Source organism: Panicum virgatum, chromosome 8N (genome assembly GCF_016808335.1).
Source record: "Panicum virgatum strain AP13 chromosome 8N, P.virgatum_v5, whole genome shotgun sequence".
In the NCBI taxonomy this organism is placed as follows: Eukaryota; Viridiplantae; Streptophyta; class Magnoliopsida; order Poales; family Poaceae; genus Panicum; species Panicum virgatum.
This window is the reverse complement of record NC_053152.1, coordinates 43,656,938-43,680,571: the sequence shown is the minus strand read 5'-3', so window position 1 is coordinate 43,680,571 and position 23,634 is coordinate 43,656,938. Positions and strand designations below refer to the sequence as shown.

General features: G+C 45.2%; 2 protein-coding genes and 2 pseudogenes across 3 annotated transcripts; 2 read left to right on the top strand and 2 right to left on the bottom strand.

Moving 5' to 3' along the window:
* Positions 1-3,953: 3,953 nt before the first annotated feature.
* LOC120686030 lies at positions 3,954-5,529 on the bottom strand (annotated as a pseudogene).
* Positions 5,530-6,906: 1,377 nt separating this feature from the next.
* On the top strand, positions 6,907-10,585 carry LOC120686029 (disease resistance protein RGA5-like). 2 transcript variants are annotated; one of them, XM_039968188.1, is made up of 4 exons: positions 7,333-7,471; positions 7,564-7,866; positions 7,987-10,100; positions 10,184-10,585. In XM_039968188.1, exons 2-3 carry the CDS (start codon positions 7,568-7,570, stop codon positions 10,085-10,087), a joined length of 2,400 nt encoding a protein of 799 aa, XP_039824122.1. In that variant the 5' UTR covers positions 7,333-7,471; positions 7,564-7,567; the 3' UTR covers positions 10,088-10,100; positions 10,184-10,585. The 2 variants fall into 2 exon arrangements, with proteins under 2 accessions (XP_039824121.1, XP_039824122.1); XM_039968187.1 differs by having other exon boundaries at positions 6,907-7,866.
* A 1,503-nt stretch (positions 10,586-12,088) lies between these two features.
* Positions 12,089-14,601, bottom strand: LOC120685931 (60S ribosomal protein L19-1-like). Its single transcript, XM_039968064.1, has 5 exons — positions 14,369-14,601; positions 13,453-13,575; positions 13,029-13,342; positions 12,501-12,553; positions 12,089-12,318 (listed from the first exon to the last, which is right to left on the bottom strand). Exons 1-5 carry the CDS (start codon positions 14,478-14,480, stop codon positions 12,294-12,296), a joined length of 627 nt encoding a protein of 208 aa, XP_039823998.1. The 5' UTR covers positions 14,481-14,601; the 3' UTR covers positions 12,089-12,293.
* A 3,829-nt stretch (positions 14,602-18,430) lies between these two features.
* Positions 18,431-19,282, top strand: LOC120685107 (annotated as a pseudogene).
* Positions 19,283-23,634: the final 4,352 nt, after the last annotated feature.

Sequence of the window (23,634 nt, the reverse complement as noted above, 5' to 3'; positions counted from 1 at the left end):
TCGCCCAGCGTCTCCAGCTGCTCATCTGTAATAGAAGGCAAAGAGGCAAGAGAAAAGCCAAGAGCAGAGTTAGCATTAGAGCTCGATCCACCTGGGCCAGTCACAAGAGCGATGCTCTTGGAAGGAGGGGCACCATTGAGCTTGGCTCGTGTCTGGTTATCCACCTCTGTGGCCTTGAGCTTGCTGAAAAGCTCGTTCACCGTCAGAGTCTCATAGCCAGCAGACTCAATGATGGTGTTCACCTTGAGATCCCACACAGAGCGGTCAAGTGCGTAGAGAAACTTGAGGGCCTTCTCGTGCTCTGTGTACTTAAGGGCATCAGCAGATCTGTTCGCATTTACTTTGTTCACAATCGACTGAAAACGACTTGGGGAGCTGCCGTGGAGGTGCTGTGGCCGATGGACCGTGCGGTGGACGGCGGTGAAGGGCAGCCGGGATCGGAGCTCGGACCAGGCGGCAGCTGTGGCGTCCACTCCTGGATCGAGGGCGCAAGTGGCGATGGAAGGCGGGTTTCTTGGTTTGCGCCACAAAACCAAGGAGGCGGAGGCGGTTGAAGATGCCAAGTCGTGGAGGCACGGGCGTCGGTCTCGGGACTGACCGAGGCGACGGGCGTCGACGGCGTCTAGGGCCTCGCTGCGGGCGAGGAGGTGACGGGCGTCGGACGGCGTCTAGGGCCGTCAGAAGGCCGAGGCGGGAACGGCGTCTAGGGCCACGGCGCGGAGGCGGGAATCTTCCCGCGCGTGAGGTTTTGGCGGTTTTCTCAAAACCGGCCACCTACCCGGGTTTCGCGGACCCTCCAAAACCGCGGACTGGATCTTCATCAAGACGGCGGCATCGCGGAGAAGACTTTGTTTCGAAGAAAGTTCCTCGGCCGTCGGATGAGATCGTGTACAGGGGGTGCTGCAGGCCAACCGGTCTGACCGGTCCCTGGCACCGGTCTGACCGGTCCCGCGGGTATAAATACCCCTTCACTTGTGTTAGGTCAAGTGCGGCTTTTGTATTGTGTCCGTGAATTCTCTGTTTCCCCAGGCCGCCGCCCCTGTGTTCCTCTTCCTCAGTTCATCTCTTTAGGGTAGATTTGAACGTTATTTGTATGAGAACTCTTGTGGATTTGATTGGGAAAGGAGGCCCTAACCTCCTCGTGCCCTCTGGGCGGTTTGAATCAATCCATCTCCTCGTTTTGTGCCTTGTTTGATGAAATTTCGATTTCGTTTTTGGTGCACTTAATTGCGAGGAGTTCATGAGTTCTTTGTTGTGATTCCCGTGCTTCTAACTCTGTCCTAAACCCTCTGGAATCACTGGCGTGTTCGAATTCGAGTTCTTGAGTTGTTAAGAAAACCCCAATCCCTTTTGATCTCTCCCATAATTCTCATGATTCATTGATCTTTAGGACGAGATCTTTTGGGGATATGTTCACAGAGTAGGGGCGAAGCAATCCCCCAAGTTTCACCGATTTTCGTGGTCGTTTGCTCGAGATTCACCGTTTGAATCCAATTTCTCGGGGGTTTTCTGGGTGCTACCGGTCAGACCGGTAGGCAAGACCGGTCAGACCGGTCTGCTTGCTCTTGAACAGCCGCGACCGGTCAGACCGGTCCAGTGCACCGGTCAGACCGGTTCTGGCAGATCAGTGCTGCAGATTTTCCAATTCGCTTCCGATTTGCTTCGTGGTTTCGCTCGCTCGTTCGAGGCCTTTTGTGTTGGGTTAGCTTTTCAATAGCTACTCCAAACTTTGGTCAGAACGCTTGAGGGCTTGGGCGATTTTGGAATATAGGCCGACGATTCGAATTTCGAAGAAATTTTGATCGGCTCCCATTCACCCCCTCCTCTCTGGTCGCCAGCTTCGGTCCTTCAAAGAACCTTCAAACCATCTGTCCGCAGTGAAGTCAACGATAAAGTTAACTTCTCAAGAATCTCCAGCTCCTTGATCCATCTAGGCACACGAAGCAATTTGCCAGAAAGATCAAGTGAGAGTATGTATTTTGGTGGACTGGACAAATCATCTATTGAATTAAGAAAACCTGTGAAGCCATCATCAATTGCAAGAGACTTGAGCGAGTATCCAGTTAGGTGCTCAATGGTAGGGAGTAACTCGTCATATTTGTTGTTATTGGTATGAAGATCTCTAAGACTGTAGATGCTTAACTTCTTCAATTTGGTGAGATTGTGCATGCTTCCAAGGTCTGGAGTTGAACCCCTACTAATCTCGATCCCTAAGAGTGTTTGTTATGCAGTCATCTTTGCAATTTCTTCTGTGAATCTCAAGGCAAGATGTGTGGATTTATTGCCACCAAGTAGATGGACCATTTTTTGGAGCCGCCCAACAGATGAAGGCAATTCTGTTACATGTGTATCCCTAATATCCAGTGTCTCCAAATATTGGAGTTTTCCAATTTCTGATGGGAGTCTCTTGATGTATGTACTGCGTAGACTCAGATACTTTAGTTGAAACATCTTAAAAATTTTGTCCAGCTGTTTGGTATTTATGTTCTTGCAACCTTCTAGATCCAACACCTGCAGTATAACAGACTTGAATGAATATGAAGGCAGATGGTGCAAATTCTCAAACACAGTTAGTGACCGGACATGTGACAAGTTCATGTTCTCTATTTTCTCTTTTACATCCTCAGGGTTGCTGTTATGAAGGGAAAGCCGGCGGACTTTGTTGCTTGGTGTTGGTGTGAGCCAGTGACCTCCAACCACAGTGATAAAATTCTCTTCGCTTGACTTGGAAACAATATATTCAAGGATCATATCATGAACTTGGCAATTCTTCACCTTGCCATTGGTCTTGTGTTCCACTGGTCGGACTATATTTCTACTGATGAGCTCATTGAAACTGTCTTCAGCAACTTCCTCAACTGTTTTCCCATCCTTCTCAGCAATGAAACCTTCAGATATCCATCGCCTGATTAATCGCTTCCTGTTGATGCTGCAACCTTTCGGGAATATGCTCAAGTACAACAAACAATTCTTCTGATCAGCTGGTAAATCATTGTAGCAGAGATTAAGAATTTGTGTCACGCCCTCAGGACTAAGATTCTTATCCAACTCTGAATTTTGAGACTCCTTCACTGTTCTCCAATGGCTCTCTTCTGTCAGATCTCTTCTGGCTAAGAGCCCTGCCACCACAACTAATGCCAAAGGTAGACCTCCACATTTCTTTATAATTTCATCTTTGGTTTCTTTGAAGTTTTCTTGCTTTGGATCATGAATTCTTTCAAAGAACAATTTTGTAGATTCCACATGAGGGAGTGATTTAAGCATGTAGATATGTTCTTGTTGACGGCAGCAGGCATTTGCTACAGACTTGAACCTTGTAGTCACCACTATGCTTCCCTTTTGATTTATGGGCAAAGATTGCGAGATATTTTGCCATGATGATACGAACAATACATCATCTATAAAGAGAAAGTAACTGCAAGCAGAAAAAAGTTTAGACAATGTTAGTGAGGTTCTAATAACGTGAATATCACTTCTTCAACTAAATTAATTCATCACTACCGTGGTCCCCTTTTATGAACTATAGAACGACATCTACTCTTCCAACTTCTTAATTTGAGTATTTAGTCCTACATTATTTAAAACTATTTCCTTTTGGTAATGTACAAAACTTCTATAATCCAAACCTTAGTCATCGAACCAAACCACCTAATTTTCAACATTGCTTATTTTACGCATTATCGGCTAAGATGTTCTCTAATGACTTTGCCATAATATCATTTCAGGTGATTATATTTGATCTACACCTATGTAAATTTAGTCCAGGTTTTGGCTAACAAGCACAATCTAAGAATTTCCTTAATTACAGCAACAGGTTTTATATAATGTTTATATACATGGGAAGTTAAGGTAACCATGCAAAATCGGGGTAATGCTTGGTGGATAACTAGCAATATAAATGATTATGGAAATTTAAAGCAGTTGATTTAGGCTTCATATATAGTCAGTGCTACGAAATAATATAATAGTTGTAGTACTCACTTCTTCTCCTTCAGCTGTTCTTTGAGCTTCTCCTTCAGCTGTCTCTCATTCAATCCTTCGATTCCATCAGCATGGCCATCTGAGGTGCCCCGGCTGCCTTTACCCTCGGGATCCTGCTGCGGCATGACCTGCTTCAGGATGCCTCTCAGCAGTGATGGCAGATTCAGCTTCTGCGACGCCTGCACCCACGCCCGGGAATCAAACTTCTCCCCTTATCTGCGCTGCAGTGCCAGCGCCATCGTCGTCTTGCCAAGCCCACCAAATCCAACAATGGCGAGAACCCTCACACCACCCTCCGACTCTGCTGTCTGCCACTGCCCATGCTTCACAATGGCATCCTCCTGCCCCACTGGCTCCGTTGTACCCACGAGCTGCGGCGCAGGAGGTTGCGGGTGATCTGTGGCATACGGGTGCGCCGGTCCACTTGGCTTGATGCCAGAGACGGGCTCGGAGCTTTCTTTAGGGTCCTGGACGCCGTACCTCGTGCGGCGCTCCCCGACTTCCTGTGCTCAGTTCTTGAGGTCAATGATCTTGGAGGCGATGTCCCGGCGTGCCCAGAGTGTGGTCATGGTGTACCACACGCGGCTGACGTTGACAAAGAGGCCCTCCCCTCGGGGCTGGCGGCCGAGGCGGTGGGCGAAGTCGTCCACGCAGTCATCGATGTCGTCTACGACATCGCGGACCTGCTCGATCCAGTCCTTGGTCTGCTCATCGTGAGCAGCTCCAGCTGCAGCTGCCCGGCTGAGCTTGCGGAGGAAGGCGTACATGCTGGAGAGCTCGTTGTTCATGTACTGGATCTCACTGCGGACGCCACTGATGAGCGTGTACTCCTGGGCGAGGAGGCTGCCGAGTTTGCCAAGCAGCGATCTCATGGCGCTCTCAGAGGCGCCCACGGCGAGCTCCATGCTGATTCGTCGTTGTCTGATCTTGCTTCAGCCGCTAGCTGTCTTCTCTTTTTCTTGGAAGTCGTCACAGCTGAAATTGCAGGATATGCAATAGAAAAGATTTCACAGCAGAAATTGCAGAGCAACAATTCTTGCCAGAGAGGAAGAATGAAAAGTGCCAAGAATATGCGTGGTTCCTTTGCACACTGGAAATGAATAAAAGTCGGAAGGAAAAGCAATGATCCAAGTCATGATGAGCATGTTAGAGATATTGCTTGAGTATCAAGTTTGTATATGTACGTGTGTAACACGAATTGTGCTGGATAGAATAGAATCACATGTAATTAGGAGAGCTAGCCAAATCTGTTACACACCTTCCTTGATGTAAACCACGCTAGGGGTGCTTCCTAGCATTATATATTAACACGCAGGCGTGCACGGAAAAGGTGCAACGCTTACAACCAAATACATCTACTCTTTCAGAGCATACCTTTGTTGCAACTTGCAAAGAAGGAAGAAGGACAATAGAGTCCTTCCTATGGCCTGGTTCTGGGTGCCAAGCAGTGGCGGTGGTCGGCAGCGAGCTCGCACAGCACTCCAGTGGTCGGTATCGAGTTAGGGGCGTGAGGTCGAAGCTGAGCTAGTGGGTTCAGCAGCGTTTAGATCTGAGAGATGGGCAAGCCAATTAGAAGAACTGGCAGAGGTGCTTTGACTTTATACAAAAAAAAATCTACTGCAGGAATGAATCCTTACATGCACACAAAAGTTGAAGGAGTTAAATCCAGATTTGCAGTTTAACTGTGTAGATGTATACCATAGTCTCTCCTGTATGTTAAAAAGGTTTCGATGTCATCGTTCAAAAAAAGTTTCAGAATTTTTGAAAGTTTTCTAGGTAGGTTGTTATGGGATTTGCATAATCTCTTGTTTTAGAGGTGCAGTAGAGGCCAGCAATGATTGCAAGTTTAGTTGCTTCGGACTTTTGCCCATAGTGACTGTGCTAGTCATCAGAGCCTAATCCAATGGGTCTGCTGGTGGCTGTGGCTGTACTATACTGGTACGTGGTGGTAGACTGGCAGTGGCACAAGTGGGCACCTTTAATCCCTGGGGCATTTTCACTAGGGGTATAAATGGGTAGGATATCTACGGTTATAAATACAAATATAGTTACCCCTTCCTTTCCAAGAAGAATGCAATATTAATTCTAGCTTCCCATGAAGTCAATCTATCTCAACTTTGACCAAATATGTATAATTAATGTTATTTATGATACAAAATAATTATAGTTAGATTTATTATTAATCAATTTTTCTCAATATACCTATTTGGAGTCATAAACATTAATAATATTTTCTTTAAGCTTAATAAAAATTAAGGAAGACTCGATCCAAACTTAGGGTCTGCTTAGTTCCCAGCCACATCTAGCCACGTCACAGTAGCCTGGCAGGGGTGGCACTTAGACTTGGCGCCGTGGTATGGCTATACGTGGCTGGGAACTTAGCACGCCGTTAGAATTACATTCTTTTTGGGAGGAGGTAGCAGCTATTTTCCTTCTGATCGGGTACATATAGTGATAAATATGTTGGATAAGAAATAAATAGATATCAACATCATATAAATATGACATTTAGTATTCGGATTCGAATATGATGTTGGACGCTGGATATCCAGAGTTGGATACATACGGATCTTAACCTTTTTAGGGCTTGTTTGGTTGTACATGGATTCATTTCGGGCCGGTAATGATAGAAAGAATAAAAGATATAACAAGAGACCGAAATGTATTCCGGGTCGAAAATTAATTATAATAAAATAGATTTATGATAGCTACAGTAGAAGACCCGAAATCAATTCATAAGTCTAGAGGTGTAGAATTAATTTCGATCTCTTGTTGTATCTATTATGAGTTTATTTTATTACAAATAGTTTCCGATCTGGAATAAATTTTAATCTCTTATTATATCTTTATTATTTTTATTATTCCCGACCTAAAATGCATCCATGCACAACAAATTCGATACCTACTATTTACACCCTGGTTTTCACGGACCAATTACATCCAACCACTCTCCCGAGTCCTACCGTTGACCCAGCCTCATCCCCGGGTTGGGGGGCACGTCGATCGACATCCACAGATCGAAATCCGGGGCAGGGCGGCGCCGGCGAGCAAGATGGGCGCGTTGTCCGTGTCCGTGGTGGTGGATGCGGTAATGAGGAAGCTCGGCGCGCTGCTGGGGCAGGAGTACGTGCTGCTCTCCGGCGTCCGCCACAACGTCCGCTTCCTCGAGGCCGAGCTAAGAAGCATGCGCGCCGTGATCTACCATCGCGAGTCCCTCGACGAGCAGGATGCCCTGTTCTGGCACTGGATCGACCTCGTCCGCGAGCTCGCCTACGCCGTAGAGGACTGGGTCGACCTGTTCACCATCCGTGTCGATGCTGCCGCCGTCATCTGGGGCAACCCCTCCTTCAGGTCCCATTCCCAAGGGTGGTTTCGCAGCCCTGCGCGCAAGATGACAACACTCCCCTCCCGCCGCGTCATGTCCAGCGAGCTTCAGGAACTAAAGAAGCGTTTCACGGAGATAGCAGAGCGGCGAGAGCGCTACAAGCAGGTCGCCGCCCCCCTCCCCGCCAAGCTATCGGTTGTTAATCCCCGCCTTCCCGCGCTCTACCAAGATATTGACAGACTTGTCGGCCTGGCCAGGCCGATGGAAGAAGTGACCAAGATGGTTATCGAATCTGGGGGCAAGGCTGAGCTCAAGACCGTCTCCATCGTCGGCATGGCCGGATCCGGGAAGACGACGCTCGCCAATGCGGTGTACATGCGGCTCAGAGAGGAGAACTGCTTCCAGTGTCACGCGTTCGTCTCTGTCGGACAGAAGCCAGACCTCAAGAAGACTCGCATGCACTTGCTCTCGATGCTCGACAACGTGCACCAACAGTTAGATGGGGACATTACTACGACAGGCCTCATCGTGCGGCTCAGACACATACTGGAGAAGAAAAGGTATGCCTAATTTACTTAGCTTTCAGAAGTTTTGCAATTCCATCGTCCATACATCAGAATCACACAGATTTGGTTATAAGTTATTTCATCTGTGCACTTTCCCCCCATTTTGCAAACCAGATACCTTATTGTGGTTGATGATTTATGGACGAAGGAACATTGGCAACGCATAAAGTGTTGTTTCCCAGAGAACTCTCTTGGTAGTAGGATAGTCACCACAACAAGGAAAGCTGCATTGGCAGCCGAATGTTCTTCCAGTTCAAGCGATTGCATTTACAACATCGGGCTTCTTAGTGAAGTGGACTCTAAAAAGTTAGTACTGAATGGAGCCTTCGGTTGTGAGCATGATGATTATCCTCAACATTTGGAGGACGTTTTCCCCAAAATTATAAAAAGATGTGGTGGCCTGCCTCTTGCTTTAGTTACTCTAGCATCCATGTTAGCAGACCAGTATTCAAACGATAAATGGGACACACCTATTGGATGGAGATGGTTATCACATCCAGATGCAGAACAGATGATGCAGACAATTACTCTTAGCTACAACAATCTACCACTACATCTCAAGACATGTCTGCTGTATCTAAGCACATTTCCTGTGAACAAAAAGGTTGACATAGACCGGTTGGTGAGGCGATGGATTGCGGAAGAATTCATCTTAATGGGGCATGGGGCAAGTGTGGAGGAAACAGCAAGAATCTACCTGGATGAGCTCATTAGTGTGAACATGGTACAGCCATTGCTTCTGAACAAGGATGGCGTAATGAATTGCAGGCTTCACCCCGTGATCCATGATTTCCTTGTCTGTAAATCCATGGATGAGAGCTTTATGACAATGGTCGATGCAGAGCATAAAGATGTCCCATCCAACGTCAGCACTATCCGTCGGCTATGTCTGCAAAGCAGCAGCAGGCAAAACCAAGACCTGGCACGGAATGGCTCTACGAACTTATCACGTGCTCGCTCAATCGTCATTAGCCAGGCCAGCACTACGCCTCACTTGACTGATCTGAGAGTGGTGCGTGTTCTGGACCTCGAAGGATATGATGGGATAGTATGCCTTGATGGCCTGGACAAACTTCTGCTTCTGAGGTACTTGAGCCTCAGAGGCACTAACGTCAGTGAGCTCCCGGAGACACTTGGGGAGTTAAGGTGCCTACAGACACTAGATGTGAGATCCACAAAGGTGAAACAGCTGCCTCGCAGCATTCTGAGGCTACAACATACTTTGATGGCTCTTCTCGTTGGTGGTGAAGAAATGGTTAATTCGATTGAAACAACAAGGATGCCAAATGATATCTGGCAGTTGCGCAAGCTAGAGAATCTGGCCACTGTTGATTTAAGGGTGCAACATGTCAACTTTGTTGAAGATCTCGGTGCTCTAGAAAGTTTAAGAGTGATTACAATAACATGGTATTTTCACCAGTGTAGTGACGGACCTCACTGTAAAGAATTGTTATCATCCATCCAAAAGTGGAGGAAGCTCAAGTCTCTGACCATTCACTGTGGACTCGGCTGCTCCATGGAGTTCTTAGGCTTCCTGTCTGATCCACCTCAGGAGCTTGAGAAGTTCAAGGTTACAGTGGGAAGATTTGCCTATGTTCCCGCATGGATCAACGGACTCGTATCTCTGTATTTCCTGCAAATCACCATATGCAAAATAGGGACAGATGATCTGGACATACTCAGAACCTTACCAAAATTGCAGCTCCTGATACTAGGCTTGGACTTTGTTCCTAGCGAAGCTATAGTGATTGAAACTGAGGGGTTTAGTGAGCTTTTGACACTCTCAGTCAATTGCCCTGCGCCGTGGCTCACTTTTGGGACAGGAGCTATGCCAAAGCTCACACATCTTCAACTGGAGTTCTGCTCAGGTTCAGCAATGCAAGAGAGTGTTCCTGATGGTATCGGCAACCTCCAAAGTCTCACGGAGGTAGCCCTCCTTTACAACCAGAACTGGTGTGCTAATAGCTCTAGTGTCATAAGGACAGTTGATGCTGTGAAAAGGCAGGTTGCCAAGCATCGCAATCAGATCAACCTCGTCATCAACGATGCTAAAGTTGATGTCGTCCAAGAGGTTGATGAGGAGACTGAGAGCACAGTCGAAATTCAGAGCAGCATTGTTCAGGTTCAGCAAGTTGGCGAGGAAGTAGTGAGGACAACAGTAGAGACTTGGGGTGAAATTGAAGAAGTTGAAGGTGATAACATTAACCACGCATAGCTCTCAAGACAAGGTAAGCTGTCTCCTCCCTTTTCCCAAAATTCCGCATGCAAATTAACACCACTCCTATAACAAAACTTGTACTTGCTGTGTCAGGAATGGTGACCCCCAAAGAGGCATCAGTTGCCGAAATGAAAGGAGTACACTGCTTCAGTTCAGGTGGAGATGAGAACAAAGAGTTGCAGGCACTGATGCTGTTGGCCACTTGCATCCATGTCGCCGTGTCCGATGATCTACATTTGCTTGGTCACTCCGTGTTTATGTTTTCCGTATCCAATTGCCGTCTGTGTGTTTGTTTATGTTGTTGATTGTAACCAGTATGTTGTTGGTCCTGTGTGGAAGGAACTCGGTAGCTCTTCTAGTTTCATCCGGAAGGAAGTTTGCAAGTTCCACAGAGGACGCCTAAGATTCAGACACTGCACTATGTGCATTCAACTCTGTTTCGGATTGCTTGTAATAAGGGACTAGCCGTGGTAATGCAAGAGCCGTCTTGTGAAATGTTCTTGTGTCAGTAACTTGGACTGTTTCAGGTGTGATGATTGTGTACACATTTGGGCGTGCCGTGCACACCAGTACGGCAGTACACCACATAGCGTTACTGGAAACTGCAAGGCAGCAAAGCAGTTTTTGGACCGCACGGGTGACGCAGACAGAGTACAGTAGAACATGGAAACAATACTGTGAAAAACAGAATGAAATGCAGGCTGAATCGGCCCGCTAGTCTCGTCGAGGAAACATTCCACAGCCGAGGAGACGCGCCGTGAAGTGAAGGTTAGGCCGCAAAATTTTATTCTTCCTCTCACACATCTTTTGTGGATTTTGCATGTAAGAGGCATTTATCAAGTAGCGCAAAGCATGATTTAGAGAAAAGTAATGCACAACATTTGGTTTGTCTGAACATTGAACCAGTGGACGACAGTGTCAGAACGAAAATATAGTATTATCCCTTACCATCGGGTGAGGCTAGTTTACGGTCGACCGTAGGGAAGGGTTCTCTACTGTTGATCTTTGACCGTTACTTTTTTCTTTTTTTTGTAAAGTTTTGTCGTTTTCTAATAAAAAAAAGTTTAACAAAAATTTCAAGAAAAATTTTAGAGAGATAAAAAAGTTAAGAAAAATTTCAAGAAAAAAATTGAGAGATGAAAAAAAATTTAAGAAATTTTTTGAAGAGATAGAGGAAAAATTAATGAGAAAAAAATTGTGCAAAAATCAATTGGATAAAAATTACATCAAAAAAAGTTGAAGTAGAAAAATTTTGTTCAGATTATAGAAAAGAAAAAAAATAAAAAGAACAAACCGGCGGCGGCGGCGCCTCCTCCCTGCCACCAGCTCCCCGCCGCTTCCCAGCGCCGCCGCCACAAGAGCTCCACCGCCGCAAGAGTTCCCCAGCGCCGCTCGCCTGGATCTAGAGACAGACTAGAGCGAACGGGTACAACAGGGGGAGGGGGATTCACGTGCGCCTGGGCCATATCGACCGTGACTTTTGTTGCGTACTTGCGTGCTAGCGATGATAAATTCAACATTGGGCTTACCGCCAGCGCACCAGTATTTTTTTTTTGCGTAATGGGTTGGATTATATTTTAAAACTACTGTGCCTACCGAATTTACAGCACAGACCCTGGACCAAAAGAAAATTACATCACATTCACAGGTCTTCGTCCTGATCCACTTTTGACCCTTGACATTCATCGATTTGAAATCACATTTTGATTATTGCATAGAACCCTAGCTATTGCATTCTGGCCTTCTGCAGCAAAGCTTAACAAACACTATACACAACCGCGCCTAGCCATGTTTCACCCCTGCCAACACGAAGGACTAGGAATTGGTCACCCGACTGCTGTTCGAGCTTAGTGCAACGACAGTAGGGCATTCTGGTCGCCTGAGCCCTGAAGGCAGCAGTAATTATGTTCACAAAGTTGGCAATCAAACCTAAAACTAGGCAAGTGCTCGATGTGTGAAGCGGAACATAAACAGAGACAAACAAAACCACCACAACAATGACCAGGAGCCAAGCCTTGCAAAGAAAACAGTGCATAAATAAGTCTACTACTACATTATCCATCCAACCAAACTGAGTTATGAAGATATGATATTCAAGATATCAAGACACAACTTGGATATATGACAGAAAAAACAGTTCAGAGGTGCTCCAAAATTATAGGCTAGTCAAGGAACCAGCAAGCTAAAGCTTCAGATCAACCCTTCACTTCTTCGCCTTCTTTGGTGCCCTGTCATCCAAAAGTGCAGGAAGACACATCAACAAAACATGATGATTACAAACAAAGTCAAGGGAACTATGAGAATGTGCAATGAGTTCAAAGGCCACTTGTACAAGGAATACAGGAAAACATGACAATTACATACTCCAAGGGAACTAAGGAATGTGATAGGAGTACTAAAGGCTACTTACACTGCAGTCGGAGCTGGAGCAGCAACTGATGGTGCTGCAGGTTCCCTCGGGCCCTAAAAAAAGATGAATCATACATTTCAGCATGGAATCTAAATCTAAACAAAAGAAATGACAAAAAAAAGATCAAAATGTCTCGGCCTTCAAGGGAAAGAAACATGAACCTGCCTAACCAGCTTAAATAACAATTCCAACAATTACTGTAACAGCTAATGAAGCTAATGTGTGGCTCTACAAGTAGCAAGATTAACATTTTTAACATGTTCGAGTGGATCAAGAACATACTTTTTAGGACAAAATAAGAAAACTAATGCATGGCTCTGCAATATTTTTTAAGAATATACTTTCATGTTTCAGTGGATCAACAAATAACTATTTAATGGCAGTTCAAATTTGCTAGTTCACAAGGCCTGGTTCAGAATCCTAGTATCACATGGGCATTAAAAGGCATTCTAGCATCCATATAATCAGCAGGTTTCCACATCCATTCAGAAATAAATGCAGGTTTGAGTTAACAAGACATAATCATACCTGGGCCAACCTCTCCTCCCTCCTAGCAAGCTTTCTCTCTCTGCTCGCCTTGCTCTTGGCACGTCTGGCCTCGAACTGATCAGAGAGGGCCTTCTCCCTCACCTTCTCAGCTTTTGACTTGTGGATGCTCTCCATGAGCACCCTCTTGTTCTTGAAGCTATTTCCCTTGACCTTAACATACATCTCATGATACATATGTTTATCTATCTTCTTTGCCTCCCTGTACTTGCGGAGCAGGCGCCTCAGAACACGCATACGACGCATCCAGAGAATCTTGGTGGGGAGCCTAGCCTCCCTGGTACCCCTGCGCTTACCTGTGTAGTTTTTGGATTAACATATAATTTCAGGATTTCAAAATGTAGTAGCATCAGATACATATGTACAAGACACATAAAATAGGAAAACCAGTGTAGAAGCAGTATACCATATCCAGAGTGGCGTCCCTTCTGCTTGGCCTCATGCGCCCTCCTTGCACGGGACCTGGAGTGGATCTTCTGAGGCTTCCTGATGATGAAACCATCCTTAACCAACTTCCTGATGTTCTGGCCTGTAAGTTTTGTACAGTGCATATAGTCATACTTGTTTTCATTTCAGTAGTCAATAGCAAAAAAAGATATTACAATCTCAATATTTAAACAAAAGCACATTACACAGAGTATAAGTCTATTCACAACACTCACACTCAGCAAAACCGAATTAACTCAAAAGACCAGAGCATCCCAGACGAGGTCATAATTGTGGTCCGTATGACACGTACATGATAAATCCAGGTAGCAAAATTGTTTTAATTTTACCAAATCACATAAAATTGAAGAAACATACAGAACAAGCAAAAACATCATAGCAACAGAAATGCTTCTTTCATTGCAAACCATCATTTGCATTCGCTGTACTAGGAAAATATCAAAATTCAAGCTTTTTAACAGCATACAAAACCGCATGGCTCAGCACATAATATCTTCATCAGCTAAACTAGCATCACAGACAAATTAGACTGTACAGAGCTAACGGGTAATAAATTCTAACAGCAACTACAACCTTCATACAATTTAAGAGCACTATCAGAGTAAAAGAGATGGGTTCAACACCAAGGTCCTAGCAGTCTACCAAACGGATCGACCCAGCTGATTTTCCAGCGGAATCACCACTTACCGCTAGCCATAACGAAATCATCATAGGTTCGAAATTAATCCTACACGAGTAGAGCTGCAGATCTATCCGTACGCCACCAACCCAGCCCACTGGGCAACGAGGAACAAACGTGCGGTCGATGGACGGAGACGCCACGCGGCAAACAAGCGCGAGGTGCGGGGGTGGGAAAGGGAGGTGGTCGGCCTTACGGGAGTTCGCCATGGAGATCTCGCTGACTTCATTGGGGTCGAGCCAGACTTTGCCCTTGCCGCACTTGAGGACGCTGGCGGCGAGGCGCTTCTGCAGCTTCAGCGACACCATCTCCTCCGCCGCCGAAAGGCTCTCCTCTCCTCCGCCGGGTGGGTTGTGTGGTGGGCGGCGCAAGGGGCTAGGGAAATGCGGCGGCCGCACGCGGAGGGTTATATCTCCTCACGGGATTAGGGTTTCCCCGGCAGCCTCTCAAGTGGGCTGGGCCTGTGTCCTTTCGGTGGGTCGCTTCTGTTGGGCCACAGCCCATTAGATGGCCGGATCCATCAGGAGGCCACTCCATTCGGGTCTTCTTTGTTTCTCTTTATTAATTATTTCTGTTTTTTCCCCCTGATTATATAACAAAAACGCCATTTGCCTCCGCTTGTCCTTTTTTATATGATTGATTGTTTTTTTTTTGATTGGTTGAATAAAGCAATGTGATGTGTGATGCGCTTCCAACTGAAATGAATATTCCTCCAGGAAACAAGAACGAAGACCAAGGAAAATAAGAGTAGAACTGTGTGTTTTCCATTTCATGGTTAGAGCCAGCACAATGTATATGGACCAAATAGTTCATATGGACAATTTTTGTGTCAATAATTTATAATTATCGTTGTCTTCACAATGAATATACACTGGGTAGTCCATATGTGAAGAAAAGAAGAGAGAGCCAATAGAGAGAAAAAATATTTTTTATTCTTTATGGTCAGCCCATAGGACTATGGGTAGATTTAGTTATGGACTGTTCTATGGACTACCTCCACGGTGTTTCAGCTAGCTGATACACAACATTAAAATTTCTATGGCCTACTTTACTGCAACACTAGCCACTGATGCCCGCGCTTCGCTGCGGGTGACCAATTGGTATACCACAAAACCCTAAAGGTCATATATATATTTTTTATCTGAAGCTATATTGGAATGTGGTAGGTTTGGCTAACCCGTATAATACACGAAAGCATCAACTGTCATAACGGTTATCCATTAAGCATGAAGTAGGTGTGAGGCTATTACATTATAGGCGGAAAGAGTTTATACTATATGGGGGCACATATCCTTTACACGAGGGTTTACACAAAGTGAAGTAATTTTCACTTCCCTTAGTGTAAAGGAGCTAGCTAAAACTAATTCTAAAATTCTAAATTCGGATAGTAGCTTCATTCCCTTGGATCTTCGAGTACCTCGCTAGATCATTCATCTAAGGATGAAGGGCCTTCTATTGGGATGAGAGGAAGACCAACTTTGCTCTCTGCCGGTGGCTGATTTTGCTGGAGGACTTCTTCCTTGGTAGGCTCCAGGTCTGAAGCCTCCTCGGAGACCTCTGTAAGCGGAGGTGCTGACGGGGTCTCACCAAACTTCTTTTTGGCGTTATCCATGGCTACAATTGGGATTCCATCTAGCACACCACACTCTTTGCCACCCAATATGAGAGCCCTTCTTTTCACCCGAGTGACTAGGTAGGCATCTTTTAATTCTTGTGCATGGCGGTCCTCGGCTTGCTTTAAGGCTTCAATTGCAGCGATCTCACGACTTTCAGATATTGTCACTTGGCCCTTAGACTCAGCAAGCTGCACACAAAGTTTCCTTATCTGCTTCTCAGCTTCTTCTGCCCTGTGGTTGCACTCATTGAGCTTGGTTGCTTGTTTATCATATTCCTCATCTAAGGTGAGCAAGTACCTTGCCATGAACACTACAGTTGGGTTATCTTCTCTTAATTCACAACCTTCTAGGGTCTTCATCCGAGTAATCCATATTGGGCGGTTCCTTACCAGAGGCGGAAAATACCGCATTGGCGTACGACAGATTGGCTTCTCATATATCTGGCATAGGTACCTCGGAGCCTTACAGGCAATAGCTTGGTAGGTGTCCTCCAACCGAAACCCTGTGGTGGTCACTGACCATGGCTTTATGTCAGGGAAGTCTTTACTTGCTCCGATATAGATAGTCACTTCACATCACTCTGTGCCATACTCCTCATACTCTCTTCCCATGTATTCCGGGTGGTCCAAAATACCAAGCCTTGCCATGGTGCTGTATAGGAGCTTGGGGAAACCTTCTTTGTTCAAGCAATGGCTGGTGACCCATCCTTCTCCTTCCATCTACCACAAAAAGGAGGAGGTAATCATTTCTAGACATGAGAGGAAGGTATGAATTTCTAGGTGGTGCTCACAAGCTACTTACCTTGCTAAGGGTGCTGGCGGAGAGGGAGGCCATCTTCTTCACCAGATCAGAGTTCTCTAAGAAGATTAGATGGATGAAGAAAGTGAAGGGTCATGGATCAATGGGAAGGCAGTGGAGCTATGGGAGCTTCAGCGTGGAAAAAGGAGTTCTTTGGTGCCATATTTTATAGGTAAGAGGAGGGAGTAGCCAGCAGCTCCTAGCCCATATCCAATGGCACAACTGTGGGCTCATATGCCAGCTGGTCAAAGGAGCAACAGAGCTAAGTGTGTTGTGTATTGGGATGGGGTTGTTGAGGTCACAAGCAGTCTGTGGTGGTCGGATGCAAAGTACAACATGCCCCGTGTTTCACGGGCACGCATCTGCCTGTGTGCAACATGCACAAGTCGAAATGGAATGAGGCAACAAGAGTGAGGTGGAAACAGAATTGGTGGAGGAAGCCGGGCTACCTTATGCCGACATGCTCTCATGCAGACATCCTCTCATGCAGACATCCTCTCATGCCAACTGTCAGTGTGACAACATGCATAAAGGGGTAGCAGCACGCGTAAAATGGTAGCAGAGATAGGTGTGTCATGTAGTGGTGTAGGACTGTTGAGTCGACTGGGTGGCGTATGGTGGTCAAATCCAAGCCCGGCATGCCCCGTGTTTCACGGGCACGCCTGTGCCTATGCGCAACATGCATAGAAATGAGGCAAGAAGAGGGAGGTGGAACCAAGACTGGTTGGAGGGAATTGGGCTGGCCTAAGTCAACACTCCCTCATCTTGGATACCATTGCGCCGCATGCTATGAACGGTGCAAGCTGGTTGCCACTATGGTGCAGACTGCGAAAAACAGTAGGCACGGGTAAAGGAGTAGCATAGTTAGGTGCGTCGTGTAGTGGTGTGCAGGTGTCGAGGTGACAGGGTACCAGTGGTGGTGGGATGCAAGCCTGGCGTGCCCGTGTTTCATGGGCACGCGTGTGTCTGTGTATGTGGTGGAATGGGAAGGAGGCAAGAAAAGGGAGTTGGAACAGAATTGGCCAGAGCAGGTTAGCTGTAGTAAAGAGGCCGGGGCTCAATCAATTTTTCAGAAACCATGCATGCTCTACTGATTTTTGGTGTTTTAGGGTCCAACAAATCTACACAGCTATATCTATGAACTCTATTCTTGGCTTCCCTATATTTCGATCCCCACATCCTACGCAGTAAAAATGTAAAAGACTCCATTTCCTCAATAATTGAACACCGTTCTAGCAAATCGCTCCATACACCGTTAGTAATTTAAAGTTCAAGGGGTTATTTTTTGGTCTTTTTTTTAAAATTTTGTGTAGGCAAAGTACTATCGGTGGCCATGGCTAACTTTGGTTATCCGATTGTTCCATCTCCAAGCTCTCGCGTCACTTGATGCCTACACAATTTTTATTTGGTCCAAAACCTATGTTGAAAAGGTTGGCTATAAATGAAAATTTATCGTATTCATGGGATGAAAGGGCACATAAACTATTTTGAGTAAAATATGAGATAAACAAAACATGCAGTCTGTGCCTATATTTATTGTACTTATCTATCTGGTTAGGCAACCGTGCATGAAGTATAAATGCCTACGATGGCATTGCATGCAATAAAATCGGTAGATCTAGTGACCTGTTACCGTATACCCGGATTTCTATTATTGTTATAACATCTACCGGTAAACTTAAGGTCCATGGGTCTTAAAACACCTTTCCCTTCCTCATTGCACCCACCCTTCGCTCTTTGTATAATAATCCCTAGTGAACCCAGAGCTCACTGTGCTAGAAGCACTTTCTCCTTCCTCTCCCCACTCCATCCCGAGATCTGTTTCACCATATATTGCATCTTTGATGTCGATGTTGTCGATTAAGCCAGTGGTGATCATGGGTGCTACTGGTACAGGCAAAACCAAGCTATCAATTGATGTATCCAAGGTGATCAGCGGTGAAGTGGTAAACGCTGACAAGATGCAGATCTATTCTGGCCTTGACATCACCACCAACAAGGTCCGCCCAAATGATCAACATGGTATTCCTCATCACCTCATCGGGGCCATTTCGGCAATTACCGATGATGTTTCTATACCTCTCTTCCGATTTGCTGCGACCAAAATTACTGAGTCTATTGTTAGGCGGGGTCACATGCCGGTTCTGGTAGGTGGATCGAACTCACTAATCCATGGATTCCTTGTTGACAAGCTTGATGCCTCCCTCATTGACCCTTTTGCAGTAGAGAGTTACCGACCAACTTTAAGGTTCCAAAGCTGCCTTCTATGGATCTAGTGTGATGAGGTAGTCCTCAAGAAATACCTCAGTCGTCGGGTTGATGATATGGTTGATGCTGGTTTGGTCAAGGAACTGAAAGAATATTTTGATTCTGTATCAATTCATGAGTCTGTTGGTTACAATGGTCTGGCTAGGGCAATTGGTGTGCCCGAACTAAGAGAGTATTTTGCGGGACGCAAGAGCCTCTGTGATTCTATAAAAGAGATGAAATCCAACACACAAGCTCTCGCAGAAGCGCAGATTGCAAAGATTAGACATATTGTGGATATTTGGGGCTGGCCTGTCTATTCTCTCGATGCCACTGAAACCATACGCTCGCATATCACTGGATCAAACCATACTGCCACGACCATAGCATGGGAACGCGATGTGCGCCGCCCTGCACTTACTATTATAAATGAGTTCTTGGGTAGGTGATGCCTATGTGGATGTTCATGTGGTTGCCAAAAGGCACTAATACAAGAACTACATTCACTATTAGTGCCTGAGTGTGTTGTACTATGATTGACTGAAGCATGGATGGCTATTTCAGTATCTCTGCTTAGATTTGCACCAGCACTGGCCTTGAAAAACTTCTGCTAATGTTTTTTTGTGTGTATTGATGCCAGTGACTAATATATGTTATGAGATGCTGCACATCATGGTTCTTTATTATTCACTACGAATTGAACCTCATTTCAACTCGAGTGTGGTTCATACGACAGAAGTTGCCATCTTTGTTTATACATTTCTGCTCAGTTTCGATGGTGGTGAGGGCCTCTGGACTTGGTAATATACACAGGTGAGTTTTACCTATTCTATAAATGGTGGGTGACCCGAATTTTGCCAAATTTTTTATCTGGCTTTGGTAAATCGTGCCAATGCTACCTATGCCAACAAATATAGACAGGGTAAGGCATGTCAGTGCTAAGCATGCCATTTTTGAATATATACTTTACTCCCTCCGTCCATGAAAGAAGGCAATTCTAGCATGGTTCACTCAGAACAATACATAGATAAAATGACACATGTGTTCCTAGTATATCCTCTGAACCGATGGCTCAAACACCAAAGCGAATGATTTGAAGTTGTACACTATAATAAAATACTGCACTAAACAATGGCTAAATTAATGCTTCTCCGAAGCATATGTCACTCCACACAACAATATTTTAAAGGGAAGATAAACTCAAACACCAAATCATCACATCACTATGGGAAGCTACTGAAAATATCCACGAAAAAGAGAACACAAAATTCAAACTCACATCAGCTTCCCTTCCTTGTTTGGCCTATAAAAGGGTGCTGGCCATAGCTTGCACGCCAGTCTCTTCTTCCATTTAGCACCCGTGGCTTTAGATCTTAGCCAAGCACCTACGTGATCCATTCATTAGTTGATCCCATGCTACCAAGTTGATATGTATGCTAGAGTTGCATTCTTTTGTGGGCAACTTTCAAATCCTAAAATTGCATTCTTTTATGGACGGAGGAGTAGGTGCATACAGAAATAAAAGTTCGATTCCATAAACCCTAGGTACCTGGTAGGCATAGGTTGGTCATCAACACAGCACTAGGAGAATAATATAGTACGTGGGTACATTTGATTCAAAGGCTTACTAATTAACTAAGTCCATATACAGCAGCCGCCTAATGTTTAGCTGGGTATTCGGGCGAGGCAGCGGTAGCTTAAGTTCTTATGTGCACAGATCAGGGATTCGGATTAGAGAGGGAGAGCTATTTTTTCTAGAATGTGCTTGCACTAAATTCCTTACCTAGAGGAACTTTTTTGGTAAAATAACACAAGATAGAGTTGCAATAGGTACTCAGGGAACAACGGATTATCTAGTCAGATTTTATAAGTATAAAAAAAATCAAATGCTATGAGTTTTGTAAGAACCATGTATAGAGAGATCCGATGAATGATAACCAAAATATAATGGTGGACACTTACAACGAAGAATAGTGCTATCAGTATTCCATCACATGGAGCCATGCAATCCACTAATCTCAGCTATGCTGCTATTAAATGTACTAGGACCAGCAGTAATATTGCTTTTAGTGTTACCAATAATAATAATAATAATAATAATAATAATAATAATAATAATAATAATATCAGCAGATGTAGCAAGAGGAATAATAATTATAGCGATTGGACGAATAATAGTAGCATATGCAACAATAACAACAACAATAATAGTACAAGCATTCAGAGCAATACAGTGGTCAACCTTACATGCTCCCAACATAGATAGAAAGCTGATGTTTTACATACTGCTAAGTACCTAGCACATAGGTCATTGTACGGCTATTACAACACCTAATAAGTGCCTACATTCATCTCTAAGCATTTAATGCTTTGCCGTAGGGACATTAGCAGACAGGAAACGAACATGTGCCATCATGTGTCGTTTCCTAGCAGACAAGAATTTTGTAGTGCCATCATGTGTCGTTTCCTGCCGTTTTGCCAATGGCTTAAATCCTGGTACTTGGCATCTATAATTGAGTATAACATCAATTAGTGCAAATGGACTATTTGTACTTGAAAAGGACGAAGAAGAGCTACTATATAGGAGAAACAGAATGAGTTATCTAAGTTGGATCAAACACAACGATCAAACCAAACTAATTAAAATAGGAGGCTTTGCAATCTCGTCAGTAATATTCCAATCGAAGTAGACAGCTGTATACTTTTAGTACCTATTAGGTACCTCTTATCGCTAGTGCTCCATAATACATGACGAACAGGCCACCAGGAGTCAAATCGGAAGCAACAAATTAGTACCTCCACCGAGACGCAATGCCTCGCTCGCGGTTCACAGCCTGGCTGCCGCTGGCCACCGTGGAGGTGCGGAACCCCTGTGGCGGTGCGGCCTTAGCGGCTAGCGCACGGTGGCCACTCGCCGCTCGGCTGCCGCCGGACCTACGAAGACGCAGAGCCCCTGCAGCATGCTGGCCTAGCGCGTATGCGCTGGGGCGCTTGAAGCTTGCCGCTCAGCTGCCGTCAGCCGCCGCGGAGACAGGGCTCATGTAGGCCTAGCGCTCGCTCGGCCTCCGCCGGCCACCCTTGTCGAGCCGAATGGCCGGGCGCTGCCCGCTGTGCAGGCAGCGCTGCTGCGCCGGGGACAAGACGACCAGGCCGGCCGGGCACTAGTTGCGGCAAGGCGGCGTTGGTCGGAAAGACTATGTATCACTCGTCATGTGGTCTTGTTTTGAAGATCTTGTCATGAAAAAAATAATGATGAAATCCAAATTTAATATAGATGCTCGATTTAATATTTATAGCTTTTTTTATTTTCCAAATCTGTGTGCATGTGGATGACGTGAGCATCGTATTTTTTCCTGCACGCATGTATCCTTTGATTAGCTGGCAATATGCCCATCACAACAATTAAACCATCTAATGGGCCGGCCCAAATCAATACTCTACAAAATAATTACGGTTGGAGCCCTTCAGGATGGGTTGTGAAACCATCACCCGAAGTGATGCATAGTCGCGCCCGGCGCTGGTGGGGATCGGTTGGACTGAAGGCTGGCCAGGAGCACGTTTTTTTGGGCTACTTGAGCCTGTGTGGGCCGGCGGGGGGAGGTGGGCTGCTAGATTTTTTGGGCCAAAGTACAGACTGGAACACCAGAAGCATGTATTGTTGTATAATTTTCGTTTTTTCCAATCAAATACATAGGATACACTGTATATATAAATTTGTTGGTAAAAAATAATGGGCATCCAGTTGAGTACCCTTGTATTTAATGGGGCCCACCACTGCCCTATCACCTTCCAGGAGCACCCATATATAATTTCAGCTCTGTATCTGCTAAACTTTTTCCCCAAAATTCTACCCTCAAAAAATTCTATTCGAAAAGGTGGTAAACTTTGCTCTTTAATTTTTTATTCCTATTTTGGGGTGCCCATTATTAATTTCCTGTGATCTCAACGCATAATATTTTGTTCGGTGCATGTGTACTGCACGCACACCTACGTATAGGAAGGAAAAAGATGAAACAACATGACGGTGCCAGCACACCTGATGTGCAGGTAGCTGCTTCTTTACCACGCCGTCTTTTCTTTGTCTGTTTAGACGAAGAAGCAGCATCCATATGGCATTTCTATACCTGTGTAAGGCTGCAAGACCCACCTGCTAAAAAGGACGTCAAGAAGAAGAAGGGCACAAATAAAAGGTAACCAAAGCAAATTGTAGAGCAAGGCAAGTCAAATAAAATACATAATTAGCAACGGAGTGTATTAACCAACGATAAATAATACATAGTTACAAATAAACACGTGAGCTCTATAGAGGCCACCAAAACGCACGTTCTTACTCCGTCTCATAATTATTCATTACCCGCTATTAGCACGGTAATTATACAAATCTTATTTCTCCAAAACTATAATAGGACCTTTATTATATCTCATCATCAGTTGGCTACACAAATCACTTATCTAGGATACATCACTTATCTAGGATATTGCCGGTTCGAACTATACATGGCTGTATAGCATGCTATGTTAAGAAACGCACCGTTTAGCTAGACCAAAAGATCTTTGCAGCTGCCAATAATTCTAGTGGCTCAAGCGTGCACTATATCAAGACTGTGGGAGAGGGTGCGCTGCAGGGAGGGGTGCGATGAAAAGAAGGCAGCCCCACGCTTTTATAGCCAGGCGATGCACTAGACGTCAAGGAAAGTTACAGAGATGAACAGTCGGGTGAGAAAATAGATACCTATATGCAATAGTGCACATTCATTAAATGTTGTGTCCTCCCTTGAGAACGGTTCTACCAAGCACACCA

Coding starts and splice junctions, on each gene's coding strand:
- LOC120686029 (XM_039968187.1), top strand. CDS start 7,034: ATGGGCGCGTTGTCCGTGTCCGTGGTGGTGGATGCGGTAATGAGGAAG. Junction 7,867..7,986: donor CACATACTGGAGAAGAAAAG/GTATGCCTAATT, acceptor TTTGCAAACCAG/ATACCTTATTGTGGTTGATG.
- LOC120685931 (XM_039968064.1), bottom strand. CDS start 14,480: ATGGTGTCGCTGAAGCTGCAGAAGCGCCTCGCCGCCAGCGTCCTCAAG. Junction 13,343..13,452: donor GGGACGCCACTCTGGATATG/GTATACTGCTTC, acceptor AAAACTACACAG/GTAAGCGCAGGGGTACCAGG. Junction 12,319..12,500: donor GCTCCAGCTCCGACTGCAGT/GTAAGTAGCCTT, acceptor TTTGGATGACAG/GGCACCAAAGAAGGCGAAGA.